General features: G+C 37.4%; 1 protein-coding gene across 5 annotated transcripts in view; it reads right to left on the bottom strand.

Moving 5' to 3' along the window:
- Positions 1-17,762, bottom strand: part of ammecr1 (AMMECR nuclear protein 1) — a 91,156-nt gene that overhangs the window by 9,991 nt on the left and 63,403 nt on the right. For 3 of the 5 annotated variants that reach the window (XM_088648977.1, XM_088648978.1, XM_088648980.1), the window contains 3 exons: positions 17,325-17,439; positions 12,349-12,439; positions 8,083-8,179 (listed from right to left, as the gene is read on the bottom strand). In XM_088648977.1, coding sequence (XP_088505103.1) covers positions 8,083-8,179; positions 12,349-12,439; positions 17,325-17,439 — 303 coding nt within the window. Of the gene's footprint in view, positions 1-8,082; positions 8,180-11,495; positions 11,536-12,348; positions 12,440-17,324; positions 17,440-17,762 lie in introns of all 5 variants that reach the window. The other 2 variants (XM_088648979.1, XM_088648981.1) reach the window with 2 other exon arrangements.

The following is a 17,762-nucleotide window of genomic DNA, read 5'->3' as shown; positions in this document are numbered from 1 at the left end:
ATGCTTTTTTTAATTCAACAAAATGGGATATTAGTGGCGGGGCGTGAATAATTTTGCAAGGATCTGAATAAATTTCTTTTGATAAAAAAGCCCGGGTCATGGAGGATAGGGAGGCCTATCTCAGCACGCAATGGGCACAAAGTGGGGTACATACTTGACGGGAAGCCAGTTCACTGCAGGGCACACAAACGCAAACATACACACAGTCATACCAGGGGTAAATTTTCCCAGAAGCCAGTTCACCTGCCAATATATCTTTGGACTATGGGAGGAAACCAGAGCACCAGGAGGAAATCCACGACAACATGAGAAGAACATAAAAACTATGCAGATAGCATGCCAGGTCCAGAATTGAACCCAGGGCCCCATCGCTGTGAGGCAGCAATGCTAACCACTGTGCCACCATGTTGCCCTCCACTACAAATCTGCTGTATAAATAAGGAAGAAATATAGCTCACTGTACTTTCTTATTCTGTTATGGACATTAGGGTCCAACTTAAATCTGCCATACATATAATATATACTTCAAAATGCACACACACAGATAACATTCAAAAACACATAACAGAATAGGAATTCTATTAATTTATTTGATGATTGTAATAAACATTTAAATGTATTGTTTGACTTTACAAACCTTAAGGGACAACCACTGTGAGCTGCAAGGCTGTGATTGAAAGTAACATGCTACTGCAGAACACTACTTATAGCAGTTAAAACATGGTACTTTCAGGCAGATTATACAAAAATACAGAGCCAGTTGCACTGCTGTGATATCTGAAATGCAGTACAGCACACAGCAATGTAATAATAGGTGGGTCTATTTGTGAAAGTTTGAGTTAATCATCCAGAGAACATTGTCTCTTGTTTCACATGATGCTTATGCCTCTGTATTTGCAGTTTACCTGGTACAACTGTAATGTTGAAAAATAAACCAATTTTTAGAGCATTTACAAACTGAAATGCAAGATGTATCAACTCATACTTTTTCCTGGCAAGCTCTCTTCCTTTTTCTGACCCCAATAACGGAGATAACTTTTTATATCCATATAAATATGTTTCAAAGTTGGCTGCAGATATTCTTGTTTTAAGTTTTAATCATTAAAAACGTATACTAAATCATTAAAACCTACATGAGAGCATAAGCATGAATACTGACCCTAACATACACAGAAACACAAATTCAAGATTGTTATCTGTAAGAGCAAAGGCAGTTAACAATATTCATCTGTCTGAGACTAATAGAGGGACTGAATTTATATTACATCTATATTAACTCAGACTTTTTCAAAATTAAAATGTTAAACTTAATTTTAAAAATCAGAAAATGAATTAAGCAGCTTTTAGCTTGTCTGCAGCAACAGCATGACTGACAGCAAACTAAAGTAGTAAACTGTCAGGCAAAGTTTACAAACCTTATAAAGTCAAAGTAAGTAATTTTATTATGGGGAACATTTGCAAAATAAAAGATTTCAAGGTAAGCTTATCTTTATTACTTTTATTAATTGGAAAAGACAAGTATTTTCATATAATAAAGTATTTTCATATAATAAAACCTGAGTTGGCCTAACACTGGCTATATGGTAATGAATGTATGTATCTTATCTATTAGTACAAGTTTGCAAACCTCCTAACAAGTCCTCAAATTTGATCTGGATCCTTAACGTGTTGATGATTTATCACACAAGTTAACTGGAAAGAAACTAACGTACTCACCTACATTAAAAATGCAACAAATAAGCATTTTGCATTTGAAGCATTTTTATTGCTCCTCAGTTATACAGTTGTATGCAAACGTTTGGGCACCCCTGGCCAAATTAAGTTTTGTTGATTTCCTAAGTGAAAAGAAGTAAACACAACCTCTGCAGTGAACAAACTTCAATTTGACATATTTCTGCAAATTTTAATGCACAGTTACTACTTATTTGCAGAATTTAACAGATTGAAAAAAATCAATCAATCAAGTAAACATGGCATGTGCAAAAGTTTGGGCACCCTATCAGTCAGTACTTAGTAACTCCCCCTCTCGACCCTGCGCTCTGACCCCAAGCTTCTCTCTCCGTCTGTGTGCCTGTGTGTCTCATGGAGAGCAAGTTGGGGTATGCGAAAAAAACAAATTCCTAATGCAAGAAATTGTATATGGCTAATAAAGTGATCTTATCTTATCTATGGCAGATATCACAGCCTCCAAACGTTTCTTGTAGCCATTTAACAGTCTTTTGATTTTTTTTCTCACTCTTCCTTGCAGAACGTTTCTAGTTCAGAAATATTCTTAGGTCGCCTTGCATGCACTGCATGTTTGAGATCTCCTTTTTGTCTCCAAACGTACCTTTGGTGATTGTAGCCAAATAGTTCAAATTTTATTTAATCAGACCACAGCACTTCGTTCCTCTGGCTTATCTAAGTGTTGTGTTGCATACAGTACTTCAGACAATTACTTTTGTGATTAGATCGCAGGTAAGGTTTACTTCTGAGAATTCTTCCATGCAGATCATGTTTGTGCAAGCAATGCTGCACAGTGGACTGGTGCACCACTACTCCCGTGCCAGCTAAACCTTTCTGCAGGTCCCTTGCAGTGAAATAGGGGTTTTGCTTTGCATTCCTGACCAGTGTATGAGCAGTTCTATTGGAGATTTTTCTTGGTCTTCTAGTTCTTGTATTGACTTGTCTAACAGTTCCCTTTAATTTCCATTTCTTAATCACATTTTGGACAGTGGAAATAGCAAGCAGGAAGCATTTTGATATCTTTTTATAGCCTTGTCCTGCTTTATAAAAGACAATTATCTTTATTTTCTGATCCTCAGTCAGCTGCTTAGAGGAGCCCATGGTTGTTGAGTATAAGCACAACACCCTGAATGGTTAGAAGAGTCAGATAACATTTGCATACAACTGAATATACATATATACATTTTCTACATATTTCACTTGAAAATAGGTTTTGATTGGTGTTTGTGCCCTAATATGCAAAGTGACACATTTTCTGGGTAAGAAATTAGGAGTTAATAAGCATTGATACCACTTCCTTTTGGTTTACTGTTTCATCATGACTGAAAGTAACACCGACTTCAAAGTGAATTACTTTCATTAGTCATATTTATGGTTTATAATTATGTTTTAATGTTTTAAAGCTTTGGATATAATTAGATTATACCAAAATCAATGTTTTGCTACATTTTAAAATCTGAATTTCACATTAAAAGACTATTTCCAAACATGTGACTATAAACGTACAGCTAAATACACTGTAAAAGTGTCATACTATAAAACAATTCACCTTATTAAGACAGAAAATTATGTATTATATAGAGATGTACTTAATTTCTAAAAATGAAGGATAGTTATTTCAATGCATTTTTTCTTTAAACACAAAAGGCTAGCTTTACTAATATTAAATGAATATAAACCCATCATGGATGTACTGAGTTTATTTTTGCCTTTATAGCATTTATTTCACTATCTAAAAATGTACTCTGAACTCTGCAGTAGAGATGGCACTTTGCACCAATAAGCAGGACTTATCAAGGTATGTGAGCTCTAGCACATTTGAGTAAAAATTGGTCAAGGGAATCTGGGAGCTGATATCGCAGTTCTTCTGTACATTGCCTTCTTTGGTGGCAGCTAATTTTCAAATTTACACAACACTACCTTTTCAAGGCCTCCTTGAAAATGAAAAGGCACACACGTCCAAAGGCACAAAAAAGAATAGGCTGTTCCGGTACAAAGTGTATTTATAGGTATATTCATGAGGTGAGTCATTAAGATTATGTTTTAAATACTTAAACTGACTGAAATCTAATACTTCTGAAAACTTAAAAAGCCCCTTTTGCCCATAATGCCATCTTACTTGGTGGGTAAAGTGCCTTACGATTAGAAGTATTTTAATTTTCTGCTCATCATAGATTTTTATAGAGCTTCACTCCAATGGATATCATAAAATAGTACCCATCTTTACTTTAGTAAGAAGTTTGGAACAACGCCAAACATAAAATCTATGTGACAGTATAACAGGAGCAAACTTCATCTAAGACCAAGATAATTTAAGGGATCGCAGAAAATAAGGCTCTATAAATTGCATTCCACGGTGTGTGGGTGCATTAGCCACAGGAAAGAGCATTATTGATCAGACTAATCAACAATGCTGCCAGGCAGTTCACTGAATCAGCTGTCTGACAGGTAGGGCTCATAGATCATTTGATTAGTGATTAACCACCATAGTATTAATTAAAGTGACTAGATTGTGGACTTGAGGAATGTTCTACTTCCACCTTTGAGTTTATTAAATAAATGCTCAAATCATTTTATGTTTCCAGTACACTGGATGTGCAGTATTGGCTACAGCATACAGCTCAGAATCTATGCGACAGATTTGTAATGAGCATGTTGTCTGCAGTGGGCTTCTCAGGAAGTCTACCGGTGGCAAATGCAAGCCCAGGAAAGCAAGAGCAAATATGAAGTTTAACATGGCTGAAAGACTGGTGCAGAGAAGGGATCCTTTAGGAACAGATGGGACCTGCACAGAAGGAAAGATTGTACTTGAACCAGAGGAGCACTGATGTACTGGGAAAGTGTAGGTGTAGAATAGCTGAGGAGCATTTAAACTAGGGAACTGAGGCGGGAAGGGAGCTTAAAACAGGCCAGCTCTGAAGGGATCAAAAAAGCCCCGGTCTAGTCCAAGAACAAATTCAGAACAAAACACCCATTCTTAAATGCTTACACTTTAATGCTAGAAGCATAAAAATTACATTCAAGAGCCTAAGACTATGGCAGTGACTGGGAACTACAACATTATAGGAGGAAGTTAAACATGGTTAAGTGAGGATGAGGAGGGAGAAAGAACTCAATGGGTACACACTTTTTGGGAAACAGACAGGACAGATGGTGGTGGTGTGGGGCTATACACTGTATATCAAACAACTAAGATCTAACCTACAAGCAACAGAACATGAGTTAGAGGGTACAAGCTCTTTGTAATCTACTGTATATGGGCATAAAAGGGCTTACCAACAGGTACAGCTATAGACTAATGCAGATATGGATACAAATAGCTTACTGAATGATGAAATCAGGAAGGTATGTAGCAAAGTTGGCATTAGATTGCTAAGAGATTTCAATTTTCTACACATAAATTGGGATATTGTGATGGGGAATATACAAACTGAGATTAATATGGCTGAAATGGTTAATGATTGCTTCTTAAATTAGTCTGTAAAAGCACCAAGTAGGCAAGGTGCTTCTACTGATGTGATAGAACTACGGGGAAATTGTGACCATAACAGGTATATTTGAAGAACTTCAAACCTAAAAAACAGAAGTCTAAATTAGGGGTTATAGTTGTAGAAAAAGCAGACTATAAAGGAAGGAGGCAGACCTTACAAACAGTGAACTGGAAACAGAGAGATACCAAGTCAACAGAAGAAAGATGGTTATACAGTAGGGTCTCAACATCTGAGAATCTGAGAATTGAACGTGCACGAATTCACTGAAGTCGTTAACCTCAACTTTCAGCAGTGCAACAGATTAGGATCGTGAGACGAATGTGGCTAGTGAATGAGCCCTCCCTGCCACCTCCCATGGACTCACTACTACATCATTATCCCAATGTGGTCTTGTTTTGATATTTTAACAAACCTCCTGTTTGTGTTGGAAGTGTGGGGTATGACAGGCTGAAGATGGCTTTACAGCTTTGTGACAATTTTATTGCCCATTTCATTACAGTGCAGTGCGATAATCACGCAATAGGAGAAAGTGCAGGATGGACATAGAGGACAGATTCATGTTTATTTTCGCTGATTACTGTAGGTTTGTGATTACTGTTGCTTCTTTTAGTTGATCAAAGATTATTATATTAACTTGAAGCCAATGCATTAGCACTTTAATTACCATATAAAGAAGGACTACTTTTTTAACCATACATACTATACACTTCAAATACATTATACTTGTGTAGTGCAAAGCAGTCCACATGTCACATGGGTCCTTCTGAACTGCGGCAAGTTTGACATGAAAGGGATCTAGGTGTTTATGTAGATTCTTTTAGTCCTCATTAGGACAATGGGTGAAAGCAATAAAAAAGCAAACAGAATGCTTTGGTACACAGTAAAACAAGTTAAATTTAACTCCAGGAAAATCATTTTTAAGCTGTATAATGTACTAATAAGACCTCATCTTGAATACTGTATTCAGTTTTGCTCACCATGCTACAGAAAGATATTGGATGAGAGACCTCCTGGGAAAAACTAAGGTTGCTGCTGGAAGAGGCGTTAGTGGGGCCAGCAGGGGGCGCTCACCCTGCGGCTCATGTGGGTCCTAATGCCCCAGTGTAGTGACGGGGACACTATACTGTAAACAGGCGCCGTCCTTCGGATGAGACGTAAAACCGAGGTCCTGACTCTCTGTGGTCATTAAAAATCCCAGGGTGTTTCTCGAAAAGAGTAGGGGTGTAACCCCGGCATCCTGGCCAAATTTCCCCATCGGCTGTTATCAATCATGGCCTCCTAACAATCCCCCTCTGTGAATTGGCTTCATTACTCTGCTCTCCTCCCCACTGATAGCTGATGTGTGGTGAGCGTTCTAGCGCACTATGGCTGCCGTCGCATCATCCAGGTGGATGCTGCACATTGGTGGTGGTGGAGGGGAGTCCCCATTACCTGTAAAGCGCTTTGAGTGGAGTGTCCAGAAAAAGCGCTATATAAGTGTAAGCAATTATTATTATTAATTATTATATTATAGCCTTAGAAAGCATTCAAAGAACAGCAACAATAATTATTCCTTTTATCATGGAACTGTTGTATACAGACTGATGAAGGAGGCCAAGTCCCTTCAGTCTAGAACTGTAGAGACTAAAAGGTGATTTGATTCAATGTCTTAAGGTATATCTAAATACTATGAGTTCAACCCACAGGATCGGAACTAGAAACTTGACTGGAATTTGTTTTGGATACACAACAGGAAAAACTTTTTTACAAAGTGTGTGGGCGTCTGGATTAGGCTTCCCAGCCAGCTGGTGGAGGCCCAACCTCTTGGGTACAAAATTTCAGATTTAAGTGGCTACAATGTTATGCTTACTATAACATTACTACAGTTGGTTAAGGTGATATGCAAGAATGATGTACTTTTTGGACATAAAATCACTGCTGCAGCTGGCATTTCACTTGCTCCTTGAGGTGTGATTAAGCAGAGTACCCTATTTGTGCTTCTTACTTAAGTATTTGGACTGGCTGATTCAGTGGTGAAATCAACAGCACCTGTGACTTCTGAAAGACTGTCCAATAGTAAATCTTAAGGTGTTAGAATGTGATACGTAATTTAAAATATTCATGTGGATATAAATTGAAAAGATTACAGGACAGTTAAAAACATGACAGTTGTAATGTTCATATTTTTTCCCCCAGTACTGAGATCTTTGAAAAGCCTTTCCTCTCTTCCTGAGAAACCCAGCAAGGCAGCTCCTCAGTTTGTTGTTAATGTGACAAGGCACTGTTGGACAACAGGCCATTCGACTGAAAATGGTCCACAGTACCCCTTAATACTCAGAATATGGAACACAACCTCGATACAGGAGTTCTGGTCAATACCTACTTGGTGTGCTCTTTACACCTACCTTCAATAAAGTAATTTCTATAGCTTGTGGTCTTCATACAAATAAAAATTCCACGCAGCTTGTTTCAATAGTGTTTGGAATAAAATCAATACTGACCAAGAAAAAACAATTGAGGTTCTAGTTTTTCAAATGACAAAACTCCCAGTGTTTAGAAATGCAGCTTTAACAATGTAACCATGAAAAGACACTTATTGTGAAAAATGAAAAAAAAAAAATTCAATTTTCAATTGCTTAGGATAATTATCATGACTAAATTAGAGAACTTCGGTGTTCTTAATTTATGAGGACAGTAGTCTTGGCAAGAGCTATTTTATAAAACTTGTTCTGAATCAAATGTATGCATATTCATTTTGGTACACACAGTACTGCTGTACCAGCATTCCAATTGTTTTAATGGACATTTAATCAAAATCAATTAAAAATTGGGAATACAGCGGTAGCCTTCTGACTCCTCTACTCTGAATATCGATAGCTTTCCTTACCTGGTCAATTTAATGGTCTTCCTGAAGTCGTTAGTAATGGGAGCTTTATATCCTCCCTTTCTTAGTAAGGAATCTATGGTCTGAATGTGGTCCCAACCTAAAAAATAGAAACATTCATTACCATTAGTGACTTTTAACAGGCACAAATGTCATTCAATCCAAACACCACAGAACCTTTACGATATGATACTGCCTGTGGTGGTGTATGGGACTGGCTGTGGCCTGTAGCTGCTGTGGCAGCAAAGGTTGTGCTGCAACATTGAATGATGAGGCTGTGTTCTCCCAGCTTGACAACAATGTAAACTCTCCTCATTAGTGGAAGTAACAGTCTCATTCAGATTCTGGACAGGGAATATTTAAAACTGTTTAAAAAAGATATACCACGTTCCTTAACCCAGACTTCATCTGACAAAACAGCTTGCTTTAAACAAGAAACGTGAACTCAGAGATTTGTGAACCAGAACAATATTTGAAGAAAATAGTTCATCGGTGCCGGCCTTAATGAAATTAACAATTCCAGATGAACGTTTTAATCTCTTTCTCAGTGCACCAGCTTCATGTCACATCAATTTCACTGTCTCAGACACAACAGGATTATCCATCCATTTTCTAATCGCTTTATCCAATACAGGGTCACAGGGGATCCGGAACCCATCCCGGCAAGCAACAGGTGCAAGGTGGGGTTCACCCTGAACGGGACACAAGTCACAACAGGATTCTATGTAACAAATTCAGGATATCAAGAAAAGAAGCTTATATTGGAAAAAGAACAGAAACAACAGTATTTTAAAACCTCCCCATTTACTTGTGATAATTGTTAATAAAATCAACTTAAGCGTTTCTTCCTTCATACCAGCATGGCAGGACTGAAGACACTACACTTTATCTCTGAAACACTGTTAAAGCCATCTGGTATTTTCACACTGCCAAACCCACAGTGCCTACTGCAGTTCCCAGAGCATCAGCAGGAGGAGTGATGCAACTCACATTAACAATGCTGCAAGGTTACAGGCAAAAATAGTAGAGTTCACTGCTGCATGGGAGGCAAAAGATACCCAAACCCCCACAATCCCCTCAGAACTTGGCCAACAGATGGCCACTACTAGTGGAATCCCAGTGACAGTGTAGCTTAACAATATCCAGAGAAAACTTTAAGAAGCTTTATCTTAATCTTAAAGAGAAATTGGAATTCAAATAGAAATTTACAATTTCAGGTTAATTACCAGCAACAGACAGCAGCAAAGAGGCACCACAGAATTACAGCAATTGATGAAATGGCTAGAAGATGAATGTTCGCAAGAGCAGACTGGCTTTTGGATTATTGTGAATTGTGGCAATCTACAACTGACTGCAGTGCAAACGAGAAGTACATTATGTTCCGGCAATCATAAGGTGATTCAAAAATAACACGGGAAGAACAAGGTATCAAGACAGCCAATCATAGCACAATTTTTTTTTAGAAAAACAAGATTACAATTGAAGAGAACAGGAGGAACTTCATATTTGAATTCTAAATGCATTAACAATAAAACAAGGTTTAAGACCGTAAAAAACTAGCACTGCAGAAACATGGTTTGTCAGGAGACTGAGCAAAAGAGGTAGGGAGGACCAGACCTAAATATAATAGTACAACATTTTTCTTTAGAAGCAACTTAATATTTTAAAATAAAACGGAAAAGAGGATGAGGATTAACAAAAAAAAAGAGATGAGGGACTGGTGGCTTTTGCACATAACCATCTTTCTAGTCGAGGTATAACCTAGAGCAGAAGTCTCAATGGTTTGAACAGAAAGTGATAATTGATAACATGGGGGATATTAATTTTCATTCCCTCAACTGGCAAAGTCTGGGTGAGTTGTGAATTAAAGGTAAAGAAGTGCCCTTTTCTGCTCTGGAATAAAAGAAGACTGAAAGAAATATCTCTGTGTCAAAATGAAAAAAGAATACACTGTACACAACAGTCTCCCCTTTGAGAGCATCATGAATTTGAAATAGGGTCCATTGCTGAAATATTTATGTGAAACTGGTCCTTATTTCAGGCTTCACAAATTTCAGATAAAAAATAGTAAATTCACTATTATGATTTACAGTGCCTTGCAAAAGTATTCAGACTCTTGACCAATTCTCTCATTTTACTGCATTACAAAGCCTACAGTGAAAATTTGTTCTCTGTGATATTTTTATTTCTAAGCACTGAAACTCAAAATTAATTATTTTAATGTGACTGTTTTATGCTAGAAAATATTCTTAAGAAAAACAAAACACTGAAATATGTTGTTTGCATAAGTATTCAATCCCTGTGTTGCGGAAGGTCTAAGTTTACATAGGTTAAAAACAATTGCCCTAACAAGGACACAATTGCCTTACAATTGGCCTCTATTCGTGAATCATTAAAATAACTGCCACATTTTCTGCATAAAAACCCCACGGTTAAGGGATCATTATTCAGGTGGTGAAGCTGAAGGACCGCTGTGAAAATGCTAAAGAGCATTAAAAAGAAGTTAGAGATAAAGTAAAACAAATGTATAAATTAGGAAAGGGGTAAAAAACAATATCCAAGTGTTTGAATGCCCTAGTGGGCACTATTGGTTCAATTATCAGAAAGTGGAAACTACATCAAACCACCCAGACACTGCCTAGAAAAGGTCATCCCTCAAAACTCTCAGCGTGAACAAGAAGGAGACTTGTGAGAGAAGCCACAGAGAGTTCAGTAGCTGAGAGTGGAGTAAAGGTGCACCAGTCAGCCATATAAAGAGCTCAACATAACACTGGCCTATATGGGAGGGTGGCAAAATAGAAGCTATTACTAAAAAAGAACCATGTGAAAGCATGTCTGGAGTTTGCCAAAAAGCATGATAGTGACCGAGTTGCAATGTGGGAAAAGATTTTGTGGTCAGCTGAGACCAAGATAGAGCTTTTAAGCCAAAATTCAAAACGATATGTGTGGCACAAATCTAACACTGCCCACACCTAAAAAAACACCATGCCTACAGTACGTTAAAGTATGGTGGTGGTAGCATCATGCTGTGGGGCTGCTTTTCATCTGGAGGGACTGGGCATCTTGTTAAAATAGAAGGAAGAATGGATGGTGCAAAATACAGGGACATACTGCAAGAGAACCGGTTTCAGTCTGCTAAAAAACTGAAGCTTGGGAGAAAGTTCATCTTTCAGCAGGACAATGATCCTAAACACAAGGCCAAAGTAACACTGGAGTGGCTCAAGAACAAAAAGCTGAATGTCCTGCAATGGCCCAGTCAAAGCCCTGATCTCAACCCAATTGAGAATCTGTGGCACTATTTGAAAATTGTGGTGCGCAAACATCATCCAACTAACCTGAACAACCTGGAGCAAATCTGCCTGGAAGAACGGGCCAAAATCACTCCTGAACAGTGTGCAAAGCTGGTACATACTTACCCCAAAAGACTTAAAGCTGTTATTGCTGCAAAAGGTGGCTCTACAATATATTAAAATGAGGGGATTGAATACTTATGCAAACAGCATATTTCAGTTATTTTTTCTATATTTTCTAACATAAAACAATGTCACATTAATTTTGAGTTTCAGTGCTTTGGAATACAAATATCACAGAGAATACAATTCCAATGTAGAATTTGTAATTCAGTAAAATGAGAGAATTGTTCAAGGGTCTGAATACTTTTGCAAGGCACTGTATATCACATAGAAGTCTAGGATGTGGACTACTCTGAATGCAAATAATACACTTGGTGGTACAGTGATTGTCAAGAAACAGATAGTTCTCATCATTAATATCTATAATGTCAGAGAATGGTGAATGTTTCACAGCAACAGACTTGCATGTATAAACAATAGCTATGACAAGCTGTAATATGTAGAGTGTAATACTGAGCTGTAACTCAAAATGTGCTTTAGATTCTCTAATACAAAATATTACATTTACAGCAAGAAAGATTAAAGAGTGGGGTATTGCAGTTTTCTTTGAAAGTGTAAAGAATAACATGCAAATAACCGTTCAGATCACTGGTCAAGCAGGTTTCTCTCATATATTCAGAAATCAACTGGTTTTAGCAAGAAAATTCTTGCTGTAACCTCCTTTCCTATATAGAAAACTTGATACTTATCTAGATTCTTCACATGGGGGGGGGGGTGTTAACGTTAAGCTATGTGCTTTACAATCTGCTCACCCCCAGCCTTATTCCTTTCACACAACGTTTTCAAGTCAATTGTTATGATTCTTAAGGGGTAATTGAGAGAAATTTTGAAAAGTTAAAAAAGGAAAATCTCTGACCTTGCTCCTTTGCAACCTCTGGAAGGTAGGTGGCGGTGCGCTTTGATCCTTTTTCATTGAAAAATTCTATCCTAATTCCATGTACACCCACCTGCAAGAAGTGGGCAGCGTTTTAAATCAAAATTAAACTCACACGTTAAGCCTGTAAAATAAAATATTTGTATTAGAAACTACATTCCAGAAATAAGCCCTGTGCAATGCATATTATAGTACAATTAAAAACTGTTGTCTTCTTATTTAATCACACATTCGTCCAGCAACAGCTGGATCATAAATGAAAAGACTGTCAGGGTCTTTTGAGAGAAACACAGTGGCATTAATGAGCCACATACAAAAGGTAACTTTTGCAATTTACCTAGTAGTGTAGTTAAAGAGACTGTGAGGTTTTTCCAGTAAATTTACACAATTTCTGAACTTGAACTTTAAATGATGCTGGTTTCTAAGGATTCCTTCTGTGCTCCTTTCAAAAGACGCTTACAAAAATGGCAGAAATGTAGTCATTTTTAACCATGATCAACTAATCAAATGCCAACAAAGGCTGGCATAAAAAATGTACCCACCCTCATCCCTATACTGAAAATTATAGCATTCATTACTTTCTATTACATATCACTTTCAAAGAAACATTTTTGCTGTTTTCACATGTGCATAGTCAGTGTATAATACCCAAGAGAGTATATTTGCATCCAAAGACTGTGTATAAAAAGGTTGTATAAATGAATTCATTTGATTCAGACAGACCTCCAACAAACATTAGCCAAACAGGATAATGGCCTCTATTTAGTGTAAATGTCAGCAGGTGGCATTTATAAGCACAAGAACACAAGTTCTGTCAGAACATTATCATAACGCTTTCCTTCCCACACACACATTATTAATTATAATAAGCTTTTGAAACCAGTCCCCACTTCAGGACTGAGTAACTACAATCAAGAATGTAAGCAAGGAAAAACTTAACACTGAATGGAGCCAAAGCAAGGAAAAATCTGGAAATGGCATTCTAGACAGAATATGAAGCATAAATGTATTTTGTTTCACAGGAGTGTCACTGTGAACAGATGTTAACACTGTAATAACAGTAAAAATTGTGTTCAACAAATGCTAAATGAAAAAATCTAGTGCTGTTGAGCTGAGAGAGACAATATTGCTATAAGATACAACAAAACAAATTTAACTCTAGCTAATTAAGCTCAATAATTATATTTTTTTCTATCCAGGTGCAGCAGAGGCACGAAGAAAGAAAATGCATATATTTTAGTCACATTTTTAGATCCCAAGATTCACTCTCATCTATCGTGACCTGATTGTTTTGGGGTCTCACTGTAGGAGAGCAACTTAAAAGGGAGGATTCACAGGAAAGAATGCTACGTCTGCTACTGCTCATGAAATAGGCAACTTGCTCAATCATCTTATTAGTCTCTGGAATATGAGTAGAAATCAATTAAAATAAAAAAAACATACAAACTGAAGGGGAACGTACAAACATCACACAGAAGGACCTCTAACCAGAACTGAACTCGTTACCCTAGAGCCCTAACCACCAACCCCCTTTATTCAACCATTACATGGTGCTGGCCAAAAATTGAAAATATACATTTAGACAACATAAACGCAATGTACATTTTGTTAAAATCAATGTACATTTTGTTAAAAACATGACTAATCTTGAAGGGAACACTAAGTAGTTAACAAAACTATAAACTCTCCTCATAGAATCTAAATTACAAAGAATCAGTGATGTAACTTTCAGCCCCTGAGCTGAACTGCTACCTCAAATTGCTTCCAGTGGGCACATGAATAATGGAAACCTTCAGCCATGAGGAGCTTAAGAATAACTGCAATTTTTCACATCCTACCTCACAAAGCCTACCTACCTACCTCCACTTAAGGTGGAGTACAAACAGGTTCAGCTTCCAAAAGTAGGGAAAACAAATGATTAAACTGTCAACTGCTAGTGTGATTTTTGATTTTTCAAAACACATTATAGATTCACTATAAGGTACTGGTTAAATTAAGGTTGGTAAGGACACCCCTTGAAGGAAATTCAGAGAGCATACTTTATGGACATTTGCAGCCAAACCCTGGCCCCTGAACCCCCAGACATTTATTTCTCTCCTCTTTGCCTGATTGTCACACTATTACTGTATCATAACTAAATACTTTACATCCACTTATACTCATTTCCTTCTGACTGATTGTACTTTATAACCCCATCTGTGACAATCTGTTGTGAAAGGTGCTTCACAGATAAAAAATAAGAATGACTTTCCAGATTAACCTCCTGCGATTATTTTTTAATTATGAATAATTCCACTCTAATAGAAGAACATTTCTTTAATTAGTGATGCAGAGTACAGTTTCTGATGCGAGGTCAAGGATTTAGCTTCTTGACAAGACCACCATTTTTAACAAACCATGCTAATTTTGTTGGCAGAAACCTGTTATTAGCCCATGCATGAAGTAGCAATATACTTTCTGCATTAAGTCCCAAATACTAGTTCCATGCTCTGAGTCTAAAGTATGGTAAAATCAACTTGCCTGCATGTGCTCTTGGTGCTAAAACTCAAATAGAGTATTAAAACAATTTTATAAATGTGACCTATTGTTAGACGTTTTAAATGCATATCATTGTTTGAGACCTTTTTTGCTACAGGGTTAACAACAATATCTCACTGTTGTTGAGATGCACTGTAGTTAGTAATAATAGAAGTACTATACGTTAGTTCAAGTAGGCAGCTGTCTCAGCATGCGTAGGCTGCAAAGGAACAAGTTAAAGGTTTATTCCATGCTGAAAAGAGAAGAAAGGAAACACAACGTTTCGGCTGTGGAGCCTTCTTCCTCTCTCCACACCCAAAGAAGGCTCCACAGCCGAAACACTGTGTTCCCTTCCTTGTCTTTTAAAGGTTTATTCCATGCTGAAAAGAGAAGAAAGAAAAAACAACGTTTCGGCTGTGGAGCCTTCTTTGGCTGTGGGAAGAGGAAGAACCTGCGAGTCAAGCTGCGAGTGGAGAATGAAAAAGTTCTTTTAAAAAAGTTTCTGCAGATGTTGCAGTATGTCACAGATGTGTCAACTTGGAAGAATGGCTTAGGGCTTAATTCAGCATTTGGGACACGGCCATGATGAGCAGATTCTAAAATGGACAACTAGAGGGACACTAACAAACGACAACAAAAAGAATCATTAATGCTGAAGTCGAATCATTAGTTTTAACTGAATCTATTAATAATATTTGACTGCTCTGCCCTTTTCTTTTGCAATATTTGCAAAATAAACAATCATTAAAACTAGATAATAAACATTTGCTCGGTGCCTGGAGAATGAAAACAACTAGAGAGGAAGAGCTGGACTACACAAATTAGTACATTTTAAATATTTTATTCATTCTAATCAACCAATTTTAAAAGGTGGGGTCAAATAGAAAAATATTATCAGCCTGTACAGACATATGTGAATGCGTTATGTGTATAACCCAAGAGTTTAAAGATTTTTTTCCCCCCAAAGACTGGAGATACTGACTGTAAGGACATTTATGGTCAATTCCTAGAGTGTACGACTAGCACAAATTGCTCACTGCTGCATCATTATGGAGCGTAATGGAGCATTAGTCAAAAAATAATGCAAACTACAATAGATTTTGTGTATCAGTTTTGACTTTGATTTCCACAACAGATAATAATGAGATGTCATAAGTAGCTACATGTCCATGTATCTTGGAGCACTGAGTAACAGAGCTCTGCTCTTTGTGTTGAGTGGCTTAAGTTAATAAAAAAGGCATTAGGTGATTCTGAGTTTTCAGTTTGATCTGTGACAAATCAGCATAGTAGGACAATTCTATCATAGAAGGAATGTGTAATAGTAAACAGGCGGACACCCCCCTACTCTTTATTCCACCAATTATCCTTCACTTCACTTAAGAGTTTTCACTGTAATCTCCCATTTTTAGTGTAAAAATGTTACTTCTCTTCATTTTCCTTTGAGGTTTATATACTTAATGAACTACGGTGTACACTACATTATTCACCCTTATTCAAAGTTATATATTTAGTGCATTATATACTAATATGTGCTGAGTTTATTCTCCTCAGCTATACATTATTAATTTTATATGATTTTTCCTACCTTAAAAATAAAGCAACTTTTTTAAAGCTGTAATGTTGATTTTTGTCCATCCCAAATTGGGACACATGTAATTTTTAATTCTCCATAAGGACCTGAGGTGTGTGCTTGCACCCTGCTGCATTCATTTTATCATACTTTACTTAACCAGGCAAGTAAACTGAGAACAAATTGTCACTTAGAATGTTCCATCTATGCAGAAGGTCAACTAGTGAAATTATGTGAGGGAAGAAACTGGCTCAAATGTTTAACAGTAGCTTCCCATACAGGATTTGAATTCAGAACCCTCTGGTCACGAGACTTAATAACATCAAAATGTGTGCTCTGTTCTTATTTAATCATAATAACCACAAATCCCAAAAAAACCTGTGCTTGACCCCACTTTATCCTATGTTTAAAGGAGCAGCCTAACTCATTTGCATTTTCCTGTTATTTTGATTGCACAAAGTGTGCTGTCTGATTCTCTGCTGCTGTATCTGCTTTAATTGCAGCACTGTCTGTCATTCAAATTATCCCAGTAAAACGGCTCAGAAAGCTGATGCAGGGTGAAGAGGGGGGTATTGAAGTCCACTGTTCTCGGCACTGAGCATGGAGGGATGAGCACAATAAAATTCCCCAACTTATTCCCCACAATCAAGTATAAGAAACCCTTTTACCTTTGGCTGTATTTTCTAGGATGGCATACAGAGGTGAATCGTATCAGAGAAGTACTGACAGCACACTTAAAGAGACAGGGAACACGAATTATCTTGACCAAAAACAAGAAAAGGCGGGTGAATTGAACTGCTCCATTAAATGCAGTGCTCTTATGAAGCTTGGTTTACTGGTCTTTCTTCGTAGCCTTCTGGTCTCCTCTTACCTCCCAGTCTAGGTAATCACCAACGTCTTCGAAGTTGGTGAGCAGAGACACTGAGCAGAATAGCCGCGGCAGCTCGTCCCTCGTCATCGGGGGAAAGCGGCTGTCTTTAAGGGCACTGTGGACACAGGGAGACAGAACAGCCTGTTCAGAAGCAAAGCTGGCGTGATGTGACCTGCATAGCCCATGAAGAACAAACTCCCGCCAGTTAAAGAAAGAAACGGAGCAGGAAACCCACAGGCCTGAAGGTAACATTCAGATATCTTCATCTTTCAAATGGAAACAGAATTTGGTTACTTCTAAGTCCGTCTTCACTGGATAAAAATCTTTTCAATTAAATTCAGCTATAATGATGAAAGGAAATGCGTTGTGCTTACAACATTCACTTCTTTTTTTAAAAAAATTGCCTGTCACTTTTTCTGTTGTTGGGACACACTATAA

This window comes from Lepisosteus platostomus, chromosome 10 (genome assembly GCF_059453375.1).
Source record: "Lepisosteus platostomus isolate fLepPlt1 chromosome 10, fLepPlt1.hap1, whole genome shotgun sequence".
Classification (NCBI taxonomy): domain Eukaryota; kingdom Metazoa; phylum Chordata; class Actinopteri; order Semionotiformes; family Lepisosteidae; genus Lepisosteus; species Lepisosteus platostomus.
This window is presented reverse-complemented; position numbering and strand designations above follow the sequence as displayed.